General features: G+C 35.7%; 1 protein-coding gene across 21 annotated transcripts in view; it reads left to right on the forward strand.

The window, feature by feature from the left end:
• CHL1 (cell adhesion molecule L1 like) overlaps nt 1-27119 on the forward strand; it is a 309930-nt gene that overhangs the window by 219995 nt on the left and 62816 nt on the right. For all 21 annotated transcript variants that reach the window (XM_073230929.1, XM_073230928.1, XM_073230927.1 and 18 more), the window contains 4 exons: nt 12864-12969; nt 15176-15363; nt 25691-25813; nt 26855-27025. In XM_073230929.1, the coding sequence (XP_073087030.1) occupies nt 12864-12969; nt 15176-15363; nt 25691-25813; nt 26855-27025 (588 nt within the window). The remainder of the gene's footprint in view (nt 1-12863; nt 12970-15175; nt 15364-25690; nt 25814-26854; nt 27026-27119) is intronic.

Below are 27119 nucleotides of genomic sequence, written 5' to 3' on the forward strand. Positions count from 1 at the left end.
ATTTCTATGTATTTTCAGCAGTCTTTCAGCTGACTTCACCTCTGCCTTATTCAGTTTTTGGATGGTTCGTATTTGGCTGCTTGCTAAAATTATTTTGCAGTTCTTTTGCCCCTTATGCAAACGTGGTATATAACAAGAAACATAGCCTGTAGATCAGGTGGTATTTTGCCTGCAACATTAGCATTAGCTCAGCAGCTTTACTTTTATATGCTTTTATTTTAGAGAGAATTATGATTCAGAAATTACTGCTATTCAATCAGTTATGACAAAGAGAAATTGAATAAATTCTTCTTCAAAATGATTATATATTTAAGAATGCAAACAATGAATTAAAATATTAAAATGCCATTTTTATAATATACAACTAAAAGTATAAGATGATACCAACTCTGAAAATCTAGAGCATTCTATACAAATTAATATCAAGACGTTAGTCAGTGGTTTTATGGAAATATACCTGAGCATACGTTGATAAAAATGGTTGCAGATTTTTAACCATTGTACTTGAGCTTCAGTAATTTATACTAATTAAAAGTTGAAAAAGTAATACAACTACAAACACAATTTATGTAATAGTGTATCAACTATGTAATGCAATGCTTAGGGATTTCTCCTGCTGTACTTACATGGGATATAAAAGAACCTTCAGCACTTATTTAGTTATTTTATCCACATAGTTCAAGTATTATCCCTATCTCCTCTTCCACATATATAATTTGGAGAGTTATAATACAAGAGGCATTCGCTGTGTTAGTTTTAGCACTGGAAATAATCTTTGCACATCATCTAAGTTCTAATGAATTAGTCTTGACCTACGAATTTAGACTAAATGTTAGAGAGGTACCAACACTGAAACTGAAACTTTTCTTCAGACGTACTCAACAATGAAGTAACTCTCTGTATAATGTAATGTTTTAAAACCATTTTCTGAAGCCCACCTTAAATTGCATGATGCAGTACTTTCACATCACCCACTCAGGGCAGCCCTGCATGTCGGTTCAACACCGAGGTCACAATCCCTTCTATGCTGTCCGTGACAAATGGTTAAGCTGCTGTCTCAACATTCCCACAGGTTCAGGAATTCCGTTTACCTGATCTATAGATGTACAGATTTAAGGTTCTCCTTAAACCAAGCTGAAATCCATTAGCCTACACAATGTATACCAGACCAGTTGTAGAAATTCTGCTTGAGAGCGTGAAATAATAAATCTTCAGTAGATTCTTTTGGTTTGAGTGTGCAATACTAAATTAAAAGCAAGGTTCTTGGTGATCATTGTGAGAAATGGTTAATAATTTGATGCTTTTGTCCAGTAGCAACAAAGATGCACTGGGATTCCTGATTCAAGCTCCTAACCATATTCTCAGAATATACATTCTCTCTCCATCTTTTCTCATTTAGTTCATCAGTGGTGAAGGATGTGAAACTTCGTCTTAATCCATAGCACATTTTTATTCTGTCTGTCTCAGTTACTTATGCATTTTCATGCTGTAATGTCCTTAGACAACAATTGTTATAAAATATTAATGACATGTTTTCAGAACAACTGAGTATTATCCATTTGTTTTTGTACCCCAGAGCACTGACTAGTAAATGAGCTAAGACAGGTATCCAATTTGAGTGTCAGTGACTCTGGTGTCGTTGTAATTAGCCTAATTATGGAGGAAAGGATTTATAATGTGGAATATATATTCTTATAAACACCCAAAGGTTATTAGCTTCATTCCCTGAATAATTAGTTATTGCTGAAACTTTACAACCCTAGCAAATTTAAGAAAGAATAATGTTCTAATAAACAAGTTGTTCACAAGTTATTAGCTGCTATCTTAGGGACTGTTGCTATTCTGCATCATCCCTCACCATTTATAACTGTAATAAAATTTAAATAATATGAATTTGCAATAGGCTCAAGACCTGCTCTACTTAGAAATAGTTCTAATCAGACAAAGGTAAATGTCAATGAAGATATGAATGTTTTTGCATGGTACTAAAATATTTATGAATATACATTGGCTAGATACTGAACCTGGGCTAATGTCGCCAAGCTAGTAAAACTCAATTATGAGAATCATTGGGGAAAAGTAAAGAAAACTAAATTTTGGAATTGTAAATGGCATTGAGTTATTATTTCAGGCTGGCCATCAGTGCCCAAAATGTGATTCATGGGCCTATGAGGGTCCTAGAGCTGCATTCAGGCAGTCCGTGAGATGAAATGTTTCATGATATGAAGATGCCATTTTCACTTTTTTCACCGTGTTGACACTGGCATTGATGTTAAAAAGGCAATGGTGTAAAACTGTTGTTGCCCTGGCACAAATCAAGGCCCGGACACCAAGCTATGCCAGTGCTTGAGGTACTCCTCACACCCACACACACGGGATAGAGCAAACACAACACAGATTTGCTTAAGATTGTCTTTGTTGAAGCAGTTAAACAGTATTTGATTTTATTAAATCTCCATCCTTGAATACATTCTTCTTAACACTCTATGGAGTGAATTGGGAAATACACAAAAAGTAATTCCGCTATGTAACAAAACATCGTGATGGTCTCTATTCCTTCACTGTGTGACTGAGCACCAAGCTGAACACCATTTTTATTTAAAAGTACAAGTGACAGACAAATTGAGATTACTCTGATGGATACACAGTGGGTGTTTTCTCCAGAATGAACCAAGTGAGCCAATCACTTCAGGGTAAACAACTGACAATAGACTTCTTGTCAGTGATAAAATTTGCATGTTTAAGCAAAAATTGTGTAAAATCTTACATTCTCCACTCATGAACTTGATGGCTTCCCAACATTTAAAACTTTTCTGGTTAGGTCAGTGATGATATTAACTGGTGTAAATTGTGGCTATTACATAATGTAATGTGTCAATATTTAGAAGATCTGCATAAGTCAGTGAAACATAATTTTTTTCCAAACAATTACTGTATGGTATTGCAGAACTCTGCATAGATCAAAAAGAACCCATAGATAAAGCATTTTAATATAACAGTATGAAAGGTTTATTGATGTGGTTTCAGATTCCATATTGTAGTAAACATTTTAGAAACTATCAGTTGTTGAGTTGCACCCAAGAAGAGTGTCCCCAATCATCAGAAAAAAAACTGTAAAATATTACACCATTTTTCAAGTACATAACCACAAGGCTGGATTTTTTTCATGTATTCAAATAAACTTCAACACACAATGCAATATTTATAAGAATCCAACTGCCTTTTATTAAGATATTAAAGAGATTTTCAATAATGTAAAACAATGCCACAACTCTCATTATATTTAGTATTTTTTATATAATATGTTGCTTAACAAATGACACAATTATTTAAAATGGATTAATAAAATATATTTTAAGATGTCTCAGCTTTAATTTCTAAAGCAATAAATTTCTATTTTTAGATTTAACCTACATGAACAAAAGCACTTTGGGATCTCCTGTAATTTTTAAGAATGCCAAGGGAGACTGAGACCAAAAAGTCTAAGAATATCTAGCCTAAATCGCTAATTTTACAATTGAGAAAACAGACGGTTTAGGGCCTGAGTCCATGTCAGAGGGTTTAGGGTCCTATTGGTAAATCCACTGCAGAGACTATTACTCATGTAAGTCAGGCTCAGTGGTTTCCTGCTGCTGATTGATTTATACAACTGTACGAATTCAACCCTGACCCGTTGCCTGAGGTTGTAAGGCGTGTACTGAAGTGGTAATGCATCAGGTTGAAAACTATTGAGTGCTCATTGATGGTAGATCTTTACATACATCATGATCTCTGTCCTTTTTCATGACTTAGTCCAAGTTTGTAGCTTTAGCATTTGTACACTTATTTTATAGTCACAGTTCTCAGTAATGCCATCTTCTGTTTGACCATCAGCCGCTAGTTTTTAAATTTGTCTTGAAGACTGCTTGTCAAACACTAGCAACAGGCTTTCTCACAAGGTGAGAAGGTATTTGAACATGTAGAATGCATTTTAAAATACTAGTATTTAGGCAGAGCCAACATAGCAGCATGAGTAGGACAGTGGGAATATCCTCCCAAAAACATATATATTTTTGAAAATACAACAAATACAACTAATCCTTAAAGAGAGACCAGAAGACACAGGACAACAGCCAGACTACATCCATACGTGCGAGAGCCCAGCGCCTGATGAAAGGGGTAAGATACAAGCCCCAGCCTGGCGGGACCCGAGCATACCTTCCCCCAGCTCCGGGCAGGAGGAGGGGAGTCAAAGCATGGAGGGAGAGGGAGCCCAGGAATGCTGAACACCCAGCCCCAGCCATCCGGACCAGAGCACAGACACAGTGCATGCGTGGGGTCCTGGATACTAGGGAAACAGGGCAGCAGGACTGGTGAGTGGGTCCCGAAGCTGATGCCCCTGTGACAAAGAAAAGCGAGTGCTTTTTGAAAGTCTTAAAGGGACAGGGATGCAATGGCTGGATGGAAACAACACGGGTCGCAGTCCAGTGGCTGGAAATTGCAGGGAAAACCGGACGCACTAGCCCCGTGGGCAACAGCTCTGAGACTCCTCACGGAGGTAAACAGCCAAACAGTCCCCCATTCATTACCCCACTGGGGTGAGGGGAAAGCAGAGAAGCAGCCTAAAGCTGGCCACGCCTTCATAAAGGGAGGTTCCTCCATACCAGCCGGACAAGACACAAAGACCTAGTCTACACACAATTACCCAACACAAGCCACTAGGGGTCGCAGTTGTCCCAGTAAAGAAAGGCCAGTAGCAAGTGGAAAGTTGGCCACCCCCTCCCCCAGCTGACAGTCAATACCACATATCAACATGACAAGGCAAAAAAATATGATCCAGACAAGACTAACCCAGACAGCTTTGGAATCTGCTACATCTTCCCCTGAGAAGGAACCAGGGGAATAGATTTAACCAGTCTTCCTGAAAAAGAATTCAAAACAAAAGTCATAACCATCCTGATGGACTTGCAGAGAAATATGCAAGAACTAAGGAAGGAGAATACAGAAATAAAACAAGCTCTGGAAGGACTTCAAAACAGAATGGACGAGATGCAAGAGACCATTAATGGACTAGAAAACAGAGAACAGGAATGCAGAGAAGCTGATGCAGAGAGAGATAAAAGGATCTCCAGGAATGAAAGAATTCTAAGAGAGCTGAGTGACCAATCGAAATGGAACAATATCCGCATTACAGGGGTACAAGAAGAAGAAGAGAGAGAAAAAGAGATAGAAAGTGTCTTTGAAGAAATAATTGCTGAAAACTTCCCCAAACTAGGGGAGGAAATGGCCTCTCAGACCACAGAGGTACACAGAACTCCCATGACAAGGGATCCAAGGAGGACAACACCAAGACACATAATAATTAAAATGGCAAAGATCAAAGACAAGGACAAAGTATTAAAGGCAGCCAGAGAGAAAAAAAAGGTTACCTACAAAGGAAAACCCATCAGGCAATCATCAGACTTCTCAACAGAAACTCTACAGGCCAGAAGAGAATGGAATGATATACTTAATGCAATGAAACAGAAGGGCCTCGAACCAAGACTACTGTATCCAGCACGATTATCATTTAAATATGAAGGAGGGATTAAACAATTCCCAGACAAGCAAAAGTTGAGGGAATTTGCCTCCCACGAACAACCTCTATAGGGCATCTTACAGGGACCGCTCTAGATGGGAGCACTACTAAAAAGAGCATAGAACAAAACACCCAACATATGAAAAAGGGAGGAGGAGGAATAAGAAGGGAGAGAAATAAAGAATCATCAGACTGTGTTTATAATAGCTCAACAAGCAAGTTAAGTTAGACAGTAAGATAGTAAAGAAGCTAACCCTGAACCTTTGGTAACCACAAACTTAAAGCCTGCAATGGCAATAAGTACATACCTTTCAATAATCACCCTAAATGTAAATGGACTGAATGCACCAATAAAAAGACACAGAGTAACAGAATGGATAAAAAAGCAAGACCCATCTATATGCTGCTTACAACAGACTCACCTTAAACCCAAAGACATGCACAGACTTAAAGTTAAGGGATGGAAAAAGATATTTCATGCAAACAACAGAGAGAAAAAAGCAGGTGTTGCAATTCTAGTATCAGACAAAACAGACTTCAAAATAAAGAAAGTAACAAAAGATAAAGAAGAACCTTACATAATGATAAAGGGCTCAGTCCAACAGGATATAACCATTATAAATATGTATGCACCCAATACAGGAGCGCCAACATATCTGAAACAAATACTAACAGAACTAAAGGAGGAAATAGAATGCAATGCATTCATTCTAGGAGACTTCAACACACCACTCACTCCAAAGGACAGATCCACCAGAGAAAAAATAAGGAAGGACACAGAGGCACTGAACAACACACTAGAACAGATGGACCTAATAGACATCTATAGAACTCTACACCCAAAAACAACAGGATACACATTCTTCTCAAGTGCACATGGAACATTCCTCAGAATAGACCACATAGTAGTCCACAAAAAGAGCCTCAGTAAATTCCAAAAGATTGAAATCCTACCAACCAACTTTTCAGACCACAAAGGCATAAAACTAGAAATAAACTGTACAAAGCAAAAAGGCTCATAGACACATGGAGGCTTAACAACACACTCCTAAATAATCAATGGATCAATGACCAAATCAAAATGGAGATCCAGCAATATATGGAAACAAACAACAACAACACAAAGCCCCAACTACTGTGGGACACAGCAAAAGCAGTCTTAAGAGGAAAGTATATAGCAATACAGGCATTTTTAAAAAAGGAAGAAAAATCCCAAATGAGTGGTCTAATGTCACAATTCTCGAAATTGGAAAAAGAAGAACAAATGAGGCCTAAGGTCAGCAGAAGGAGGGACATAATAAAGATCAAAGAAGAAATAAATAAAATTGAGAAGAATAAAACAATAGCAAAAATCAATGTGGCCAAGAGCTGGATTTTTGAGAAAATAAACAAAATAGATAAGCCTCTAGCCAGACTTACTAAGAGGAAAAGAGAGTCAACACAAATCAACAGAATCAGAAATGAGAACAGAAAAATCATGACAGACTCCACAGAAATACAAAGAATTATTAGAGAGTACTATGAAAACCTATATGCTAATAAGCTGGGAAACCTAGGAGAAATGGACAACTTCCTAGAAAAATACAACCTTCCAAGACTGACCAGAAAGAAACAGAAAATCTAAACAGACCAATTACCAGCAACGAAATTGAAGTGGTAATCCAAAAACTACCAAAGAACAAAACCCCCGGGCCAGATGGATTTACCTCAGAATTTTATCAGACATACAAGGAAGACATAATACCCATTCTCCTTAAAATTTTCCAAAAAATAGAAGAGGAGGGAATACTCCCAAACTCATTCTATGAAGCCAACATCACCCTAATACCAAAACCAGGCAAAGACCCCACCAAAAAAGAAAACTACAGACCAATATCCCTGATGAACATAGATGCAAAAATACTCAACAAAATATTAGCAAACCGAATTCAAAAATACACCAAAAGAATCGTACACCATAACCAAGTGGGATTCATCCCAGGGATGCAAGGATGGTACAACATTCGAAAGTCCATCAACATCATCCACCACATCAACAAAAAGAAAGACAAAAACCACATGATCATCTCCATAGATGCTGAAAAAGCATTTGACAAAATTCAACAACATTCATGATAAAAACTCTCAGCAAAAGGGAATAGAGGGCAAGTACCTCAACATAATAAAGGCCATTTATGATAAACCCACAGCCAACATTATACTGAACAGCGAGAAGCTGAAAGCTTTTCCTCTGAGATCGGGAACTAGACAGGTATGCCCACTCTCCTCACTGTTATTTAACATAGTACTGGAGGTCCTAGCCACGGCAATCAGACAAAACAAAGAAATACAAGGAATCCAGATTGGTAAAGAAGTTAAACTGTCACTATTTGCAGATGATATGATACTGTACATAAAAAACCCTAAGGACTCCACCCCAAAACTACTAGAACTGATATCGGAATACAGCAAAGTTGCAGGATACAAAATTAACACACAGAAATCTGTGGCTTTCCTATACACTAACAATGAACTAACAGAAAGAGAAATCAGGAAAACAACTCCATTCACAATTGCATAAAAAAGAATAAAATACCTAGGAATAAACCTAACCAAAGAAGTGAAAGACTTATACTCTGAAAACTACAAGTCACTCTTAAGAGAAATGAAAGGGGACACTAACAAATAGAAACTCATCCCATGCTCGTGGCTAGGAAGAATTAATATCGTCAAAATGGCCATCCTGCCCAAAGCAATATACAGATTTGATGCAATCCCTATCAAACTACCAGCAACATTCTTCAGTGAACTGGAACAAATAACTCATATGGAAACACCAAAGACCCTAAATAGCCAAAGCAGTCCTGAAAAAGAAGAATAAAGTAGGGGGGATCTCACTCCCCAACTTCAAGCTCTACTATAAAGGCATAGTAATCAAGACAATTTGTTACTGGCACAAGAACAGAGCCACAGACCAGTGGAACAGACTAGAGACTCCAGACATTAACCCAGACATATATCGTCAATTAATATTTCATAAAGGAGCCATAGATATACAATGGTGAAATGACAGTCTCTTCAACAGATGGTGCTGGCAAAACTGGACAGCTACATGTAGGAGAATGAAACTGGACCATTGTCTAACCCCATATACAAAAGTAAACTCAAAATGGATCAAAGACCTGAATGTAAGTCATGAAACCATTAGACTCTTGGAAAAAAACATAGGCAAAAACCTCTTAGACATAAACATGGGTGACCTCTTCTTGAACATATCTCCCCGGGCAAGGAAAACAACAGCAAAAATGAACAAGTGGGACTGTATCAAGCTGAAAAGCTTCTGTACAGCAAAAGACACCACCAATAGAACAAAAAGGAACAAAAAAGAATATATTTGTAAATGACAGATCTGATAAAGGCTTGATATCCAAAATATATAAAGAGCTCACATGCCTCAACAAACAAAAAACAAATAACCTAATTAAAAAATGAGCAGAGGAACTGAACAGACAGTTCTCCAAAAAAGAAATACAGATGGCCAACAGACACATGAAAAGATGCTCCACATCGCTAATTATCAGAGAAATGCAAATTTAAATTACAATGAGGTATCACTTCACACCAGTAAGAATGGCTGCCATCCAAAAGACAAACAACAGCAAATGTTGGTGAGGCTGTGGAGAAAGGGGAAGCTTCCTACACTGCTGCTGTGAATGTAAATTAGTTCAACCATTGTGGAAAGCAGTATGGAGGTTCGTCAAAATGCTCAAAACAGACTTACCATTTGACCCAGGAATTCCACTCTTAGGAATTTACCCTAAGAATGCAGCAATCAAGTTTGAGAAAGACAGATGCACCTCTATGTCTATTGCAGCACTATTTACAATAGCCAAGAATTGGAAGCAACCTAAATGTCCATTGGTAGATGAATGGATAAAGAAGATGTGGTACATATACACAATGGAATACTACTCAGCCATAAGAAGAGGGCAAATCCTACCATTTGCAGCAACATGGATGGAGCTGGAGGGTATTATGCTCAGTGAAATAAGCCAAGCAGAAAAAGAGAAATACCAAATGATTTCACTCATCTGTGGAGTATAAGAACAAAGGAAAAACTGAAGGAACAAAACAGCAGCGGAATCATAGAAACCAAGAATGGACTAACAGGTACCAAAGGGAAAGGGACTGGGGAGGATGGGTGTGTAGGGAGGGATAAGGGGGGGGGGGAAGAAGAAGGGGCATATTAAGATTAGCATGCATAATGGGTGGGGTGGGAGAAAGGGTAGGGTTGTATGACACAAAGAAGACAAGTTGTGATTCTAGAACATTTTGCTATGCTGATGGACAGTGACTGTAAAGGGGGTTATAGGGGAGAGCCTAGTAAACATAATATTCTTCATGTAAGTGTAGATTAATGATAACAAAAAAAAAGAAAGAAAGAAAAGGGGGATTACTCCCTGATAGGATAAAACTAACTGTAAATCAATGATTAATTCATGCTTTAAATATCCTTAATTTTAATCACTTAAATGGTGTCAGTTGATCGGCTATGGAGGTATATTTTTCTGATAATATTCCTTTCTCTTAAAAAAAAAAAAAAGCAGTTCCTGTGTGGTGCCCTCCAATGAGTTCTACACAATGGTATAAAGGGCATATCAAAGTGTGGACAAAGGGTCTGTTTGTGTTTAATCAGACGATCAAAGCCTATTTTGGCTACCCAGAAAATGAACTACGATACGATATGAAGAAGAACTCCCAACATCAGCACTCTCTGGAAGACTTATACCAGAAGATGATCATCAAAATACCTCAACAAAGATCCAGGCACTGCTATAGCAGTAGGTGCACTCATTCCACCGGTTCCTGGACTTGCCATGGGAATGAAGAAGGAGATATCTAAGCTGGCCTGTGCATACAGTAAAACAACAAATTTGACTGGATCTATACTGTTGGAACTCAACCAAGAATTAGGAGAAGTGCAAGTTGTAGTGCTCCAAAATCTTACAACTACAGACTATCTACTGTTAAAAGAACATATGGAATGTGAACAGTTCCCAGGAATGGGTTGTTTTAATTTGTCTGATTTCTCTCAGACTGTTCAAGTACAGTTGGACAATATCCATCATATCATAGATAAATTTTCACAAATGCCTAGGATGCCTAACTGGCTTTCTTGCTTTCACTGGAGATGGCTGGTAATTATAGGTATGCTTTGGTTATGTAACTGTATTCCTATTATGTTAATGTGTGTGCACAATTTAATTAGTAGCTTAAAACCTATACATGCTTAAGTTACTCTACAAGAAGATATGTCAAAGAAATAATCAATCTTCCCATGTTTTCTTCCGCCTGCTACTTCTATAGCCTTTCTTCTTCCTTCCTAATTACAACCCTTAAATAGAATTCGTGCCTCATATCGAATTTGCCGAGTATCATAATTCCTCCAAGTGGTAAAGATACCTCAAGACAAATGCTGGGCATAGAAGCCACAGGGCATAAATCTGCAAAGAAGTAAAAAGCTAACCTTTTCAAACAATATGGCTTCTCTCTCACTTACCAACTTTACATTTCCCTGTATGGCCCCGGAAGATGACTGGTTAGCCAGAGACGGGTAAGATTCCTCAAGGGAGGAACAACCTAAGACAGGCACAGTCGCAGGGGGGCCATCAGGTGAGAAATTGGGGATCAACAGAGATGAGGCTTAGAACCTCACCCCCCTGTTTTGAGAGAAATCTTCTGCATCTGTGGATGTTTTATTGCCCTTGTCTAGCTTGGATTAACACATAGTCTACAGGCACACACCTGATCATCTACATTTGCTCTCTTACAACACTAAACTATGTTTTCTACCTTTATCTTGTATCTACCTACAACCTCAGCATTTTATTAAAAATAATAATAATAATAATAATAATAATAATAATAATAATAATAAAGGGAGAAATGTGGGATCCACATATAAATCAAGTATAAAAATCAAACGAATATTCATATTTGACCTGATTGTTTATAGTTCATAATGCGTGATCAAAACCGAAAGTTTCTGTGATGACTGCCCTTGTACTGTTTGCCATGCAAGAACTTATTCACTATGTAAGAATTTGTTCACCATGTAAAAACTTGTTCGTTATGCTTCAGAAGATTGGAGACTGACGAAAATTAGGCTTGGGTGGATTAATGATTGTGCATTGAGCATTGACTCCCCTATACTGAATTTTATTGTTGTTAACAACCATTTGATCAATAAATATGAGAGATGCCCTCTCAAAAAAAAAAAATGATTTCAGGTGAAGTTTTAAAAAAATGCCAATCAAAGTTTGAGAGCCACTGCTTTGAGCCAATTAAAAAAAATACTGTTATTTATTAGCTGCAATTTTATGTTAGTGGTTATTAGTGTTAAATTCTGTAAGGACAGAAGAAAACTGACCTCAAACTTCAATAGTTAAGTGAGAAAAAATATGAAAGGTAAATTTATAAATGGGAAATGATAAATAATAAGCTTGGAAAAATACACTAAAAAGCAATAAATGGAAATAAAAAAGAGAATGGGTAGTTTATATTTTCCTTTGCAATAGTAAGTATAATATTTTATCATTTTTAAATGCTGATGTTCATTGGTAGCAAGGATGTAGGAAACAATTGTACTCATATGTTGTGTGTGCCGAAATATACGCATTTATACAGAGTCTTTTATAGTTTATGTCCATGCCTGGGAATTTATCATAAGTCACTACTTTAATAAAAGAATGATCCATGTGCTTGAAGATGTCTGTTGAAGTACATGTTACCTGGAAAGAGAAAAATGAAAAAAAAATCTTATTTCCAATAATAAGAAAATTGTTAAATAAGTTGTCACATATCAATGGAAGAAAACTAATGTAAAAAATAATAAATTAATCAAATGTTTTTGGAAACTGTAAAGGAAAAAACCAGAACAAAATGTTTCAGTTTAAAATGACTGAACAAAGTAAAAATATATATGTATGAACTTAGATTATTAAATGTCAGGAACTTAAAAATGGATATTTTGCAGTTGTAATGATAAAGCAACGTTTCTTCTGCTTTAAAAAATGTTACTTTATTCTGGGTTTAAACAAAATGAATGTGTTTATATATGGTAATATGAAATGTTGGCAGTGAAGTGTATTCCTTAGGATTAAATATATTTTACTAAAAGAAAGTCAAATTTGTCCCATAATTTTCAATCTTTGACAGTCCTTTAATTTATCAATATAGAAAGCATTTTAGAGTGTTTCTCTTATGGTAAATTAACCTCACCCAGTTTTGAAGAGCATCTTCTTTAAATACATATTTTAATATTTAGTTCAACAGGTTCCAACAATCATAAAACAGTCAGAAGTGCAAGTTGCCTTTCCTTTTGATGAATATTTTCAAATTGAATGTGAAGCTAAAGGAAATCCGGAACCAACGTGAGTATTCCTTCAAAGTAAATAAATGTTGAGATGTATACCATCCTTTTTACTTATTTTTATCTGACCATTATAAGCTGGTTGAGGTATAAATCTACATATGACTGTAAATACCTATTACCAAATAAAGGATAACTATGTCTATAAAAATAAAGTTTAGTTATTTTACATAGATTCTTCTGGCAGTTTAAGTTATTTATATCATAAAATGTCTTAAATATTAAGTTCTTAGCACAGAATTCAGCACTGTGGAAATAGTCAACAATTACTTACCTTATAAGTGAGTAAAATAGCTTAAAAACCAGAAGATCCTTTATTCTACTTAGTGAAAAGTATCATTTATTAAGCCAAAAGTGAATACATTTATAAATTATATTCCATACATATTTATTGTTGCATGTCTTTAAATGTGACACAGATTATATTCAGTGAATAGGTTATTTTATAATTTTTAAGTTAATGTAGAAATATTTAGTCCCAGATGGTGAAAAATTACCTGCATGATAAATTATTATCTAGTATTTTTATTACCTGCATGATAAATTATTATCTAGTATTTTTTGTTAAATAATTGTTACTCTAGGTGATCATATTAAGTGATGCTTATATAAACATACTTTTTTCCTCATTCATCTATATCTTTACTATATTAAAATTTACTAAATATATTATTGTATTAATATATGTAATATTTTTTTAGTGTATATATAGTATACACACTACATTTTTCCAAGTATCTCCTGTTTTAGAAGGGTGAAAGAATTGTGTGTGTATTTGAGGAGGGAGAAGCTATAGGGAAAATTATAGATTTTAAAGTTCTGAATGATTCTAAAGTGGGCAGCAAATATACATGTTTATATTGATTATCTTGATCATTTTCTATCAACAAAATACAGTTAATGAAATTGATTATTGGAAATTGTGTTATCACTAACATTATTGGTAATATTGATAATTTGATATTTTAAACATTATTCTTAGTGAAATATTAACACACTAAATCATCATTATATATCTTACCAAATGGAATATATTCAGTCAGTGTATACAAATATGGATAGAATTACATGCAATGAAGAATTTAGTCAGTGTGAATATGGATCAAGGAATATTTTGATAGGTATTATTAAGTGAATTATACCAAAAAAGATAATGCCTTGTAATCATCAAAGATGATTAATAATCAAATGTATTTATCATGTCAATATCCAGTTTTGAGTTTAATTTTGAATTTACATATCCAGTTTGGAGTCCAGTAAATTCAGAAATAAGAATAGAATATCTCCTATGAACACTGTTACTTGTATTTTTAGATCTGTGTCCAATACAACTATGTAAGAAAAGAAAATAGACTGTAAATATTGAGAAAATATTGTTAACAATATTATTATTATTGGAAAATTTGATATTCTATCTAAAAAGTCCAAGAAAATTCACTGGACAAAAATAAGCTTTTAGGAATAAAAAGGGTTTTTTAACACCCCCCACATTAAACACATATAATTTTATATTTTGTAGTATCCAGAATACTAGTGAAAATATCACATTACTTTTCTAATTGGAAAAATTGAAAAACAGTGTTAAAAGAACAGTATAAAACCTATCTTTAATTTTTGTTTTCTCAATTACCACACCTTTTTTTGTGGGGTGTATCTTATGGCTGCTATAACAATACTAAACAGCAAGCATCCATTTCTCACAGTTCTGAAGGTGGGAAGGTCACGATCAAGGCCCCAGCAGATTTGGTGTCTGGTGAGAGCCCGCACCGTGGTTCCTAGTCCTCTGCCTTCCCTGTAACTTCAGAAGACAGAAGACAGAAAGAATACTCCCTGGGGTCTCTTTATAGAGACCAGAATCCCCTGAGTGAGGCTCCACCCTCATGACCCTGATCACAACTCTAAGGCCCCGCCTCCAAATACCATTATTCTGGGGATTAGGCTTCTGCATAGGAATTTGGAGGGTCTGTAGCAGCTTGTAAGATTTCTCAGGTTCTTCTGAGACTCATTTTTGTGTAGTATTATAGTGCATTATCACACATACACATGCACACACACACACCATGTCTTAACCGTAAAATGTCTTGGGTTCATCATTTCTGGGCATTTGTTTATAAGTATTTTAAAATTAAGAAATACGTACTTTAATTTAGTACTTTAAAATTAAGAAATGATTTTTCGGAATAATCGACTTCAGTTTTATCTTACAGATTTACGTGGACTAAGGACGACAAGCCTTTTGATCTCTCTGACCCTCGGATAATTGTATTTAACAACTCAGGAACATTCAAGATCCCGAATGAGGGGCACATATCTCACTTTCAAGGGAAATACCGCTGCTTTGCCTCTAATAAACTAGGGGTCGCTATGTCAGAAGAAATAGAATTTATAGTTCCAAGTAAGTATTACAATGGAGATTTCATTTCACAGATGTTTTTGTGGAGTGTTAAGTAGGAGCTATACTGATCCTAATGAAGTAATATATTATTAATTTGTTCAGCTTGTACATGCCTTATCTTTCATATGTAAAGGAAATTCTAAATTCTCTTCCAGGTCTTGATACTTAGAAGTGGATAGCTTTCAAAGCGACTTAATTTTGCTTTGTTTTAGTGATCTTACATCTAACATGGGAAAAAAGTAGTATCTGTTTCACCTCATAGGATGAGAATTAAGTTAAATACATTATTTAGATTTGGCTAAGTTATACTTCAGTAATAAGGAATCCTTGTTAACATACAGTTATTACTTGATATGGAATATCAAGGGTGTGTGCATTTTATGCTGGGAGGAATAAAATATACACAAACTGAGAAAAACAAGAAAAGAAAAACATGTTCTTTCTCCTAAACTTATGTGCTTTATCTTAAAAGCTAGGACAGGGTACCAGATATAAATTGTTGTAAAACCCTTATATTATTCTAGGGGGGAGAATATAGATCAAATTTAGATTCTTATAAGTAAAGAATGCATCTTAAAATTTATAAAGTAATTACACTTAAAGTGTAGACTGAATTGTGAATGATTATTAAATTATGTGATATGAGGGAGAAGAAGAAAAGATAAAGACAAAAAGAAAGAAAAAAATTGCAGAAATAAATCCAAATAAATCCCTAATTAAAGATGAAAGTAAATAAAGTACTCCAAGTTTAAGAAGAATTACAAATTGTTTGCCACATAACACATCTACACTATAAGGATGCAGAATTGTTGAAAGTAAAAACAGAACAGGTATTCCTGATCATTTTCATTCAAAGGAAAGAAGGTAGGGATATATTAATATCAGTCAAAATAGGCTTTATTTCAAAAAGGCCTCCTGGAGATTAATTCAGTAGACATACATAAAACTAAAATGTATGAAGCAAAAATAGAACTGAAAGGGGAAACAGACATTGATCATAATAATGAGACATATGTTTCATTATTTGGTAGCTCAAGCAGAGAAAAACCATCAGTAAGCACGGAGATTTAAGGAAGCCAATTGCAAGCTCTAGCTAGTGAATACATACAGAACATATTTTTTTCAATACCTGATGACATATTAGCTTTGACATAAATATCAAAGTTCAGTTAAATTAGAAATCAATAATAAAAATTAGAAAAGTGTTCTAACTTGGAGGTCAAATAAGAAATAGCCAAGGAAGCTAGAATGTATTTTGAAGGGACAGTAGTAGAAATTCTAAACAGCAACATGCTTGAGTCAGCTAAAGCATTATTTAGAGGGATCTTTTCCATCTTAAAACCATACATTAGAAAAGAAGAAAGGGTGAAAACGAATTTTCGGGTAGTACCATTTTAAGATGAAAATGAATGAGCTAACTTAGGGCAACAATAAATTCAGAGTGAAGAGAGACGATAATATAGAAACAGAAATTCAACAAGGAAGTATGAAACCTTTCTGGTTGAAAAATAAACATTTACTGAAAACCATTTTTTTAATATCTATATAAATTGGAGAAAATATATCACTTTAATGGATTTGAAGACACAGTAAAGCTAAAATGTCAATTTTCCATGACTTGATACATAGAATAATTGAACTCAAAAATCTTTAGATTTGTGTTTTGTCCATCTGTTATGGAATGTGACCAGCTGATTCACAAGCACATTTGAGAATCAAAGGGAAACATTTGGTAGAAACTCCTGAGGAATAAGAACAGGTCAGGCAGACTTGACCTTATCAATAACAAGACTCAACATATAACATTAGTAATCAAGCCAGTATGGCTTTGTGAAGGGTTAGACAGACAGGCCAGTGAAACAGTATAGAGAACCCAGAAACAAAACTTCATGTATGTGAAAACAGTATGAAAAAGCTAGCATGCATTTTTCTTTCATTCTTTCTTTCTTTTTTTTTTTTTTTAACTAAATGGTTTGGAACAACATTATCCTGACAGACACACATTTATTTGGACACATCCTATAAAAAAAAAATCATTCCAGCTATTTAAAAGCTTAACCCTGAGTGAGAAAAATATATTTTAAAAATTAGAAAATGATTTGGACAATGTGTCTATGATCCCAGTGTGGCAGGATTTCTTAAACAAGACATATTAAAGCTCCATTAAGGAAATCCCTAAAGGTAATTTGACTACATTTGATGTTTACATCCTCTTTTCATCAGAAGACCCTAGGGAAAATGAAAAGATAAGCCACAACACAGAAAAAAATTGTTGCCAATGATAAGAACTAAAAATAACTATGTATTTATAAATAATTTGACAAAGCTCTAAAGAAAAACAATGAAGTGTCAGTATATTAAAATACACAAACTTGCACGTTAGATAGGAATGGCCAATAAAAATATGAAAATGTGCTCAACATCATTACTAATCAGAAATACATCAACTGTCACCCAAATAATAAAAGAACTTAATCACCTAAAATTGGGCAATATTACAAAGTCTGAGGGTAAGAGTTTTAGGTGGGAACACACAGTTGCTTTAACATGTATCTACCACTGATGAGGTTGCAATTTACTGCTTGGTCTGTGGAAAATATATGTGACTGCCTTTGTAGTTGAAGACATGCTCAGCTGTGACCCAGCAATTCCATTCTCTGACCACGCATACGTGCCTCGGCCATGTGCACCAGGAATATTTGTGGTAGCAATGTTTATATTGAAACATACTGCACAAAACCTGAGTCCATGCACAGTAGAATGAATAAAGAGTGATAATAGTCATACAAAAAATGCTACCCAGCAGTGAACATTGAGGAACCTTAGGAATATGTTGAATGAGGAAAGCAGATCTTGAAAGGATGCATGCACTGTGATTTTATTTATATAAATTCAAAACATGTAAAAATAAATATTGTTTAGGAGTGTAATGGTTTTGTGGTAAAGTTATATTGAAAAACAAGAGGATGATGAAAACAAAATTCAGGACAGTAGTTACCTTTACTATGGGGAATGGGTAGGGGATAGAATGGGCACCAGACTGACATACAATGGTGATATTATGTTTTCTTGTTTTTTGTTTGTTTTTATGATGGGCGGTGGGTAAAAGAGTTGGTTCTATTTCTTTCTTTTATTGTTTACATTTATTTCAGAAGTGATCTTTTTATATACACAAAATCAGTAAGTATGTAGTGCACTGATTTGTCTGAATTATATATAATGGGCTATTAAGTGAGATACTGTAGTATTAATGGGTGGAGTAGTGACATGAAAACTTGGAAACACAAAAATTTGGGTTTGAAATGACAGTCAGTAGGAAATGTTTTGTGAATTCTGAATCAGAAAGTATTGCCGTGAAAATTGCCATTGAGAATCATAAAGCTAGGTAGGTAGCTGGGTAGACAGATAATATAGTTTTACTATAATCATTATTATACATGTATCATGTTATAGTCGAATTATGACTGTATTATCTCTCTAATTAACTCAGATAACCGAAATAAGATATGTAAAACACAGAGAGGTCCTGAAATCTGTTGGAGAAGACAAGGCCTAGTTAACGGCTATCCCTAACCTGAATTCTGGTGGTTGCTATGGAGACACAAAGGAAAAGGCGGTAGCTCGACCTATTGTGGCAAAGGAAAGGGCATTTTTGAATTTAAGACTCTGCAATTAAAGGATTTTTCTAAATATTTTCTCTTGTTATCAAAGTAGACCAAGTGAAGACAGAAACAATGTAAGGCTAATTCTGGCTGGAATCTGCTAGTATTGGAGTGGGGAGATGAGAGTTGGATCTGAGCTGTGTAATTGTTCCATTTGCTGCTGTAGAAAAGAGCAAAATAAATTAGGTCTCTTAGGCATCATATTAAGTCTCTCCTGAAATTAATTCATCAACGAACAGCTTTCTGTAATCATTTATATATGGACTAGGACCACCAATTCTTAGGAGTTTATAAACCAGAGACCATTTAAAGCTTCCTGCAGCCTTTCTCAGTAACTTTTCTCAAAGCTGTAGAGAATTGATTATTCCTTTATATTGACAGAAATTTTATGATTCAAGTTTTAGGGTTTATATCTCTCATTTCTTAACGTTTTCATTAGATTAACCTTAGAGGCTTTAGCTACCTAGTTTCAACACAAGTGCAGTAGCTAAAAATTCTATTACTCTGTACAAACAGAAACCTTTATATTACACAGTGATCAGCTTTCTGCTTTCAACAACACTGCAGTTGAGTTTGCTAGGGAAAGAGTCTTAAAAAAACACATACAACCTACTAAGGTACACTTTTAAAATATGGAAAGAATCATTTAACTAAGTGGGTTTTCCAGGATAATGCTTGGAGAATTCTTAGTGAATTATCCAGCAAATCTTTATTAAGCACCCCTCATGTGCCAGCCACTTTTCTAATAGTTTGAGATAAAGCAGCAATAAACAGAAGACTGTTCCAAAGGAACTTCCATCCTGTGGCTGTAATGAGTGGTTTGGAGAAAAGTAAGCTGTTTGATGATAAAGCAATTTACTTGTGGCTCCTCAGTCCTAGCCGTCCTTCAGGGCACACATCCGGCTTCCACTTAGCATTCCTCGTCCAGCTCAGCCTCCTGAGTTTCCTTTCCTCGGTCTTTTTTAGAGGGATCCTTTTTGGAAGTAACATGTATATATCATAAATTTTACCTTTTTTTTGGTACCCAGTGATTTTTTTTTTCATAATTTGTTTTTCGTACAACTATCATCCTAGTCCAGTATTAGGATATTTCCATCATCGCCCAAGATTCCTTGTGCCCAGTTGTAGGTACTCTCTCTTCCTACCCCCGGGCAACAGTCACTGATTTGTCTTGCACATATGTAATTTCCTTCCTAAACATTTCATATAAATGAGGTCATACAGTATATACTTTTTTTTCTACTTAGTATGTTTTACAGTTTATTCAAGTTGTAGCATTTGTCACTAGTTTTTCCTCTTTATTGCTGAATAATATTATATTCCATTATATGGATACGCCACATTTTGCTTATCAATCCATTTGGATTAGTTTTTGACTCACAGCTATTATAAATAGTGCTGTTAGGAATACCTTGTGCAAGTTGTCTGGAGTTACTAAGCATTCAGTGTATACTATTTGGGAGAATCTTTGATTGTCATATGTATTAATTAGGATGCTTCAAAATGAGAAAGATTTCATGCTATCCTATTTTTTCTCCTCTTCATTGCTTTGTAGATGCTTCATGAATACCAGTTATTAGTGATTCATTAGTTCATAGGCTGAAGAATAAGTGAATGAATTAAAGCAATAATCCAATTTCCTCACACTATTAAAATAATCTAAGGAATGGCAGCCTAGGGATGATGTGCTTTAAACAGGCAACCCTTGAGCAACACGGGAATTAGAGGCACAGTTGCAAATCCACATATAACTTACAAGCTAAAGGAAAAATACTTTTCCCAAATAACTTGTCCCAAATCTTTAAAAGTTTTTCTAATCTATTTACTGAAAATAATCCACACAGGTGAACCTGCACAGTACAAATCCATGTTGTTCAAGAGTCGACTGTATACTGTTTTAGTGAATGAGAATTTTTAGTGTGTTGGGTTTCTACATTTGTGTAACTTCCTCAGATTCCTCAGGACATAATACCCCGGCTGTTTACCACTCCGATTTGATGGGGTAGGGTAGCAAAAGCAAGGTCCAGTCGCATATACAAATTTCTTCTGATAATATATGCAAAGCAACCAAAGATCAATTCGCACAGTTGAGAGTGCAACTTCAAGCTTTAAAGGTTTAATTAAGGCCCAGGATTTTGCTCTCATCCGTCACAGTGTGTGAATGACTAGAATGAAATGGGCTGAACTGGTTGTACTTCCTTAGTGAGAATTCATTACGAGCTCATAGACTGAAAGGCAATGTTATTTCTCTGTAGTCCTAAATGGATTAATGGGGTAGTCTACAGGAAATGGGAATCAATTAAATTTCTTTACAGACTGAAACTGGAGTTAGGAGTGATACAGCATGTGAGCTCAGTAGTGTGCATTCATGATAATGCTGCCAGACTGTAAGCAATTTGCCAAGCACATTCAAGGGAAATGGAAGGCACTCACCAGCTCGCCAGGCCAGTCCTACAAACAAAGCAAGAAGTCAAATAGATGAAGCTCTTTGGCATAGCCCAAAAATAGGGAGGGAAGGGTGGAGGTGGGTAATTCATTAAATAAATCCCAGGTTTGACATGAAATGTGTTTCTTCCTCCTGGCCCCCTGCCTACTTCCTCTGAAAACATTGATACCAAATATTTGGAATACATTCTGTACTTCTGCATAAAAGTGCAGAAGTTGTTAGGACATAGGCTACAGGGAAAATCAGAAGCAGAGGCAGCAGAGAAAGCTCTCTGTCCCTTTGCCCATCTCTTCTCTACAGGGGGGCTGGGAGTACCAGGCAAAGTGGTGAAGTGAGAATATTTGAATAATAGCCAGTGTATACTAAGTGGTTTTTACATCTTGGGACTATTGTGTTTTGAAAGTTGCTACAGTTTTAACTAATTTATAGGAAATGGTTTGTTTGAACTTGGACACAAATTAATGAATTAGGCATCATTACAGTTTCCTTGTTAGGAGTGGGGAAACTAAAGCACACTCAGTAGCGATTGATGAAACCAGGATTAGCCCCACAGAGCTCCCAGTGATCGTGCATACAACCTCAATGATTCGAGCATTCAGGTAACAACACCCTCTCTATGAGCTGTAAAACACTATACTTCTATGTTGAAGATACTTGGCAGTAGAGCCTCATAGATTCATAGAGAAGGACTGTAAAGGGAGACTTGATTTTAGTCCTTGAGTGCCAGAAAAAGAATCTGTAGATTTGCATAACTTGGTCGTGGTTAGGTTTGCAGTACGTTTTTCATTGAAGTGGTTAGGTAGTTTGATTTATATTTAAACTATCCTGATGCTATTTCATTACTGCTCTTCACTATTCAGTATGTTGGCCTGGTGGGAGTACACCGTTTAGGTTTTATAACATCCCTGCCCTTAAGAAACTTCTAACTTACCGAGACTGTCGAGAAGATCAGAGAGATTAATTCAAAGTTTTCTGAGATGCCAGAGAAAAGTAAAAGGGGGCTCAGAACAGTAAAGCTAATGGTCTGAAGCTACACAGCCAGTGAGTTTTGGTGCCTGGGCTAAAACCCAGTTTATCCTTTAGGATTTCCTATAGATACAAACTTACGCAAGTCATTTTGCAGACAGCATACCTTATGCAAGGGCAGTGACTTACAGAAAACTATTATGTATTCAAAGCTCCAAATTCAAATCATTTGCTTAGTGTAACTTGCTCTAAAGAAAGCCCAGTGTTTTTCAGAGGTCTTCTGTATTTCAGTTATAAAGGTGTTATTTTCTCAGTATGTTAGGTTGAAGGAATTGAGATGATGAGTTTCAAACTTGATTGTCAGCACCTCAAATTGTAGAGTTGCAAGAAAGTTTGTATTTGCAGGTTTGCTGCATGCCAGTAGCTTCAGTGAGAGGACGGTGTGCAGCCAGCTTGTCTCTAGGAAAGTTTTTTTTGTGCCAGACTCTGGGTTTCCAGGAACCTCTGCCCTCAGGGATGTTACTAGAAATTTGTCTGCTGGTAAAGACATGGCGCTATGCTTTCTTTCTCAATGCAGACAGACTGGTAGGGAAATTATATGTAAACAGAATTGACTTCATCTAGACTTGGTTATTATGGGTTTTCTGAACATTCTTAGAGTCCTGTTTAAATAGATGCTCAGGTACAAGTAGATTTTGATCTGTTTGCACAGAGGCCATCCCATGGAAGTCAGGCCTTAAACACAGTTCAGTGATTCTTTTTTGGTGTTGATGGAGTACTCACTTGAAATATTCTGGCAAGCTAAAGCATAATAGTTGCCTCATACAAAAGAAAAATTATTGTTTACGATTCACTTTTATGGGTATTACATCTGTCCAAACTCAACAGTGCTAATGTTTATCACTAGAGAAACACAATTAGCAAAAGTCATTAGCTGGAGTTATTTTTAAAAGAAGTCATTTCTTTATTTGAATTAAGGTAGACTTCATGTCTGCTGTTGAGTTACAATAATTAAATTTCACATTTATTTGAGGATGTTAAAATGTTTACTTTCTAGCATGGCATCAGACTCACTAAATCATTTCAAAGTCAAAGAACCAGATCTAAAAAAGCCTGACACATTAATGTCCTTTACAACATCTATGCTCAGACCTTAAATTATTAAATATATATTCTCCCCCATTTCAAGGTATTAATTTCATCTTTGCTTAAAAGCTGTTCCAAAGATTTATGGCATGTGATAAAGGGTTTGATAGACTTATAAATTTTTTTTATTATTGATGCCTTGAAGCCAGTTGAATTGCATATTTACATTTTAAGCATTAGAATTCTATAATCTAGATTTAATTAATGAGTCAATGAAAGTGCTTCACTGGCAGTACGATCTGTTTGAATCATTAGATTTTTCTGAATGCTCTGACAGGGAAGCTCTCCAATTAGGACTTTATACATCTGATTCATGAGATACTTTGCAGTAGATATCACTGTGTGTTCACATTAGCCATGGTAAAGGTTGCTTATTGTAAAACCGTATTACATGTTCTTCCCATTTTCTAATCTAACTTCCTCTGTTGCCCCTTGTATCTGAGTATAGACAGATTCAATAACTACCCAATGACACTGCTAAGTTCAATACCAGTGAACACGGCTTTTGCTACGGCAAGCTACACAAACAAGCGATTCCAATCAGGAGCTTTGAGTACATAATAGTTTTGTAAGTCATTACCCTTGCATAAGTTACACTTTTGCAAAATGATTGCATACTGTTTGCTCTCAGTCACCACTAAGGCTTTACCAAGTAGCTGTCATTGATGTTTTCTCTGCAAGATCTTAAGGTAGTACATGCATTAAACACGCTTTCCTGTCTTTGGATGGAAATTTAGAGCTACCTAGAGAATAAGCATGAATCCAAGAAGGTTGCCATTTCAAATACATTTCCAGACTTGCCAGGCGAAATCTGCTAGAATGAGTTGATCAAGAGAGAATCCACGGAGGACTGTCACATGACTGACACCTGCCTTCTGAACCCACAAAGGCACTATAATAATTTCCACACCTCCTGCTGCAATGCTAAGCCTTGAAAGGTCCTTGAATTTAGACAAAAAACAATTCATTGTAACCAGCTGGTGCATCGATAAGAGAAATGTCAGCAAATTCCCTCAACCACTAAGGAAGCAGGGTCTGGGTTTGGGGCATGAGACCAAATAGGGAATGTACAAAGCCTCTCAGTATATACCCATACAATAAATGGGTATATCCTTGGACTTCCAAGAGTAATGATAATCTTTTGTGAACCACAATTTAAGAGTGAAATATAGAGATGAAATACCTCCTAATAAATTCCATCAAGTCAGGCAGTGATAAATACCTGCATAAGGCCATTTTCTTCCTTAACAACCTGAGTTTAGTTCTTATCATTCAGGTTTCCTTAACAGAGTGAGAGGTACCAATATAATATTTAGGCAGAATATGTTTTCAATATTTTTTAAAACTATTTTATAAGTAATTTCATCAAAATATCAAGCACGGGTGTTGGATTTCCAATTCTGCAATTTTTTCCCATTGTAACTGTACTGCTCTGTTAGGACACTGACTCCAGCATGGGAAAGCAACCGTGTGTTGAAATATTGCAAAGCCTTGTTTCCTCCATCAGGTCCATTTCATTTCAAGTTTTTCTTCCTTGGAGTGATTCTAATGTGGATGGCTCTCTTTGCAACTTATAGCGGGCATGTTTAGCCTTTCGTTGTATTCGTGCCATTTTTCCCATGTAGGCTTTGAATTTTTTATATAGTTTGGTTATGCTTTGAATTGAATATTTGCCAGTCACATTACAAGGCTTCACAATCAAGCAAGAGACAGAGAATATGTGTCTGCCTAAAAAAAAATCACAGTGTTTGGACAAAAAAGATTCCATGTCTACCAAAACTTAAAATGAATGAATCCTGTGACTCAGAGCTTACACCCCTCTGCACAGGAAAATGCACAAGCAGATTGTTGCCTTATTGATGTCAGACAGCAAAAATATCTGTTGTCTACAGTTATAAAACAAATAGGTATTTTTAAAGCTGCATTAGGATGCATCCCAGATTCTCAACAGTATTTTTTTCTACATGGGAGATAAGAGAGCCAAGATTTGGGGTGTTGAATTTATTAAAAATGCTCATATTTTTAAAAAGAAGAATGCATTAAGATATAATTTGTGACATTAAAAGTTAACTTTAAAATAATGTCTTAAAATGATTTTTTATACCAGATGTTCCAAAATTCCCAAAAGAAAAAATTGATCCTCTTGACGTGGAGGAAGGAGATCCAATTGTCCTCCCATGCAACCCCCCCAAAGGCCTCCCACCTTTACACATTTATTGGATGAATATTGGTAAGTAATGTCAGGGGGGGGCATTTTAGTTGCATGCATCATGTCAGATAACATACTAAAACCTAAGATTTTAAAAAATATTTTAAGGTTATTCATGGGGAATGAGATTTCTAAAATTATATCTATCTATATTCTCCAAGTCCTAAAGATATACTTACAGGTGTATGTGAAAACACTAAAAACCACTAAATATACATCTTGATTTTATCTTAATGAAATACTGAGTAGAGGCTACTGATAGGATAAAGTGATAAAGCATGTCTATGAAGGCAATAGTTTCTATATTCCAAATAGTTTACTTATCTTTGGAAAATTATTCTTGTCAGAGCTGAGGATGGCTATGTCTGTGTTGCTAGCTTTATATTTCCATTTTAATTATGTTCCACCTGCTACATAGAGTGACCCACATAGAAACTAGTATTTAACTTTTGTGTTTAATTTGCCAGAAAAATGTTATTAATTCTTGGGCTGAAATTCCTGCTTCCCGTAAAGTCCATTTCCGGCTCGCTCTCCAGCAGTGCTCCCTAAGTGTGTTCTTGCTGTGGCCCTGGAAGAAAGCGGTGATGTCTGTATGGTACTTGGAAATGCAGGAAGCCACTGTGGCTACAGCCAGATGTTTTACACTCCAATTACCCTACAACTTCCCAAACTGCACCCAGGAAAGAGATTAATTTCTCAGACATAGCTTTTGGGAGGTCTAGTTTTCAAAAATAGGATCCTAAGGCAATATACATAAGATTTGGGCCACTGTCTAAACTGGACCAGTTTTCAGATAAGCCTCTGCAGACCCATAAGGAGTAGAGGCCTAGATGGTAAGGACAGTGAAATGCACAAACTGGTTGTCCGCCAGTGAGCTCCTTTCGTGAATGGTGAAAAGCATACTCCCATGGGTCTGTTGGTTTAGTTTTTTACTTACTGGTCATTCATGAGCAAACATGAAAAGTAAAATAAAATGAATATAAAAGAAAGAAAGATAAAAAAGGGACCAAGGACACAATAAAAGACAGTTGCCCCTTTTAATGACAAGATATTCCTTTCCAGAATTGGAACACATTAAACAAGATGAAAGAGTATACATGAGCCAGAAGGGAGATCTGTACTTTGCCAACGTGGAAGAAAAAGACAGTCGGAATGATTACTGTTGCTTTGCCGCATTCCCAAGATTAAGAACTATCGTGCAGAAAATGCCAATGAAACTCACCGTTAACAGCTGTAAGTCCAAATAATTTATCATTCCATCCTGAATGCTGAATACAAATGTGTCTATAATTTCATTCTGGCTGAAGCCAGTTAAAGCTGCTGGGTT

The sequence above is a fragment of the Manis javanica genome, chromosome 3 (genome assembly GCF_040802235.1).
Source record: "Manis javanica isolate MJ-LG chromosome 3, MJ_LKY, whole genome shotgun sequence".
In the NCBI taxonomy this organism is placed as follows: domain Eukaryota; kingdom Metazoa; phylum Chordata; class Mammalia; order Pholidota; family Manidae; genus Manis; species Manis javanica.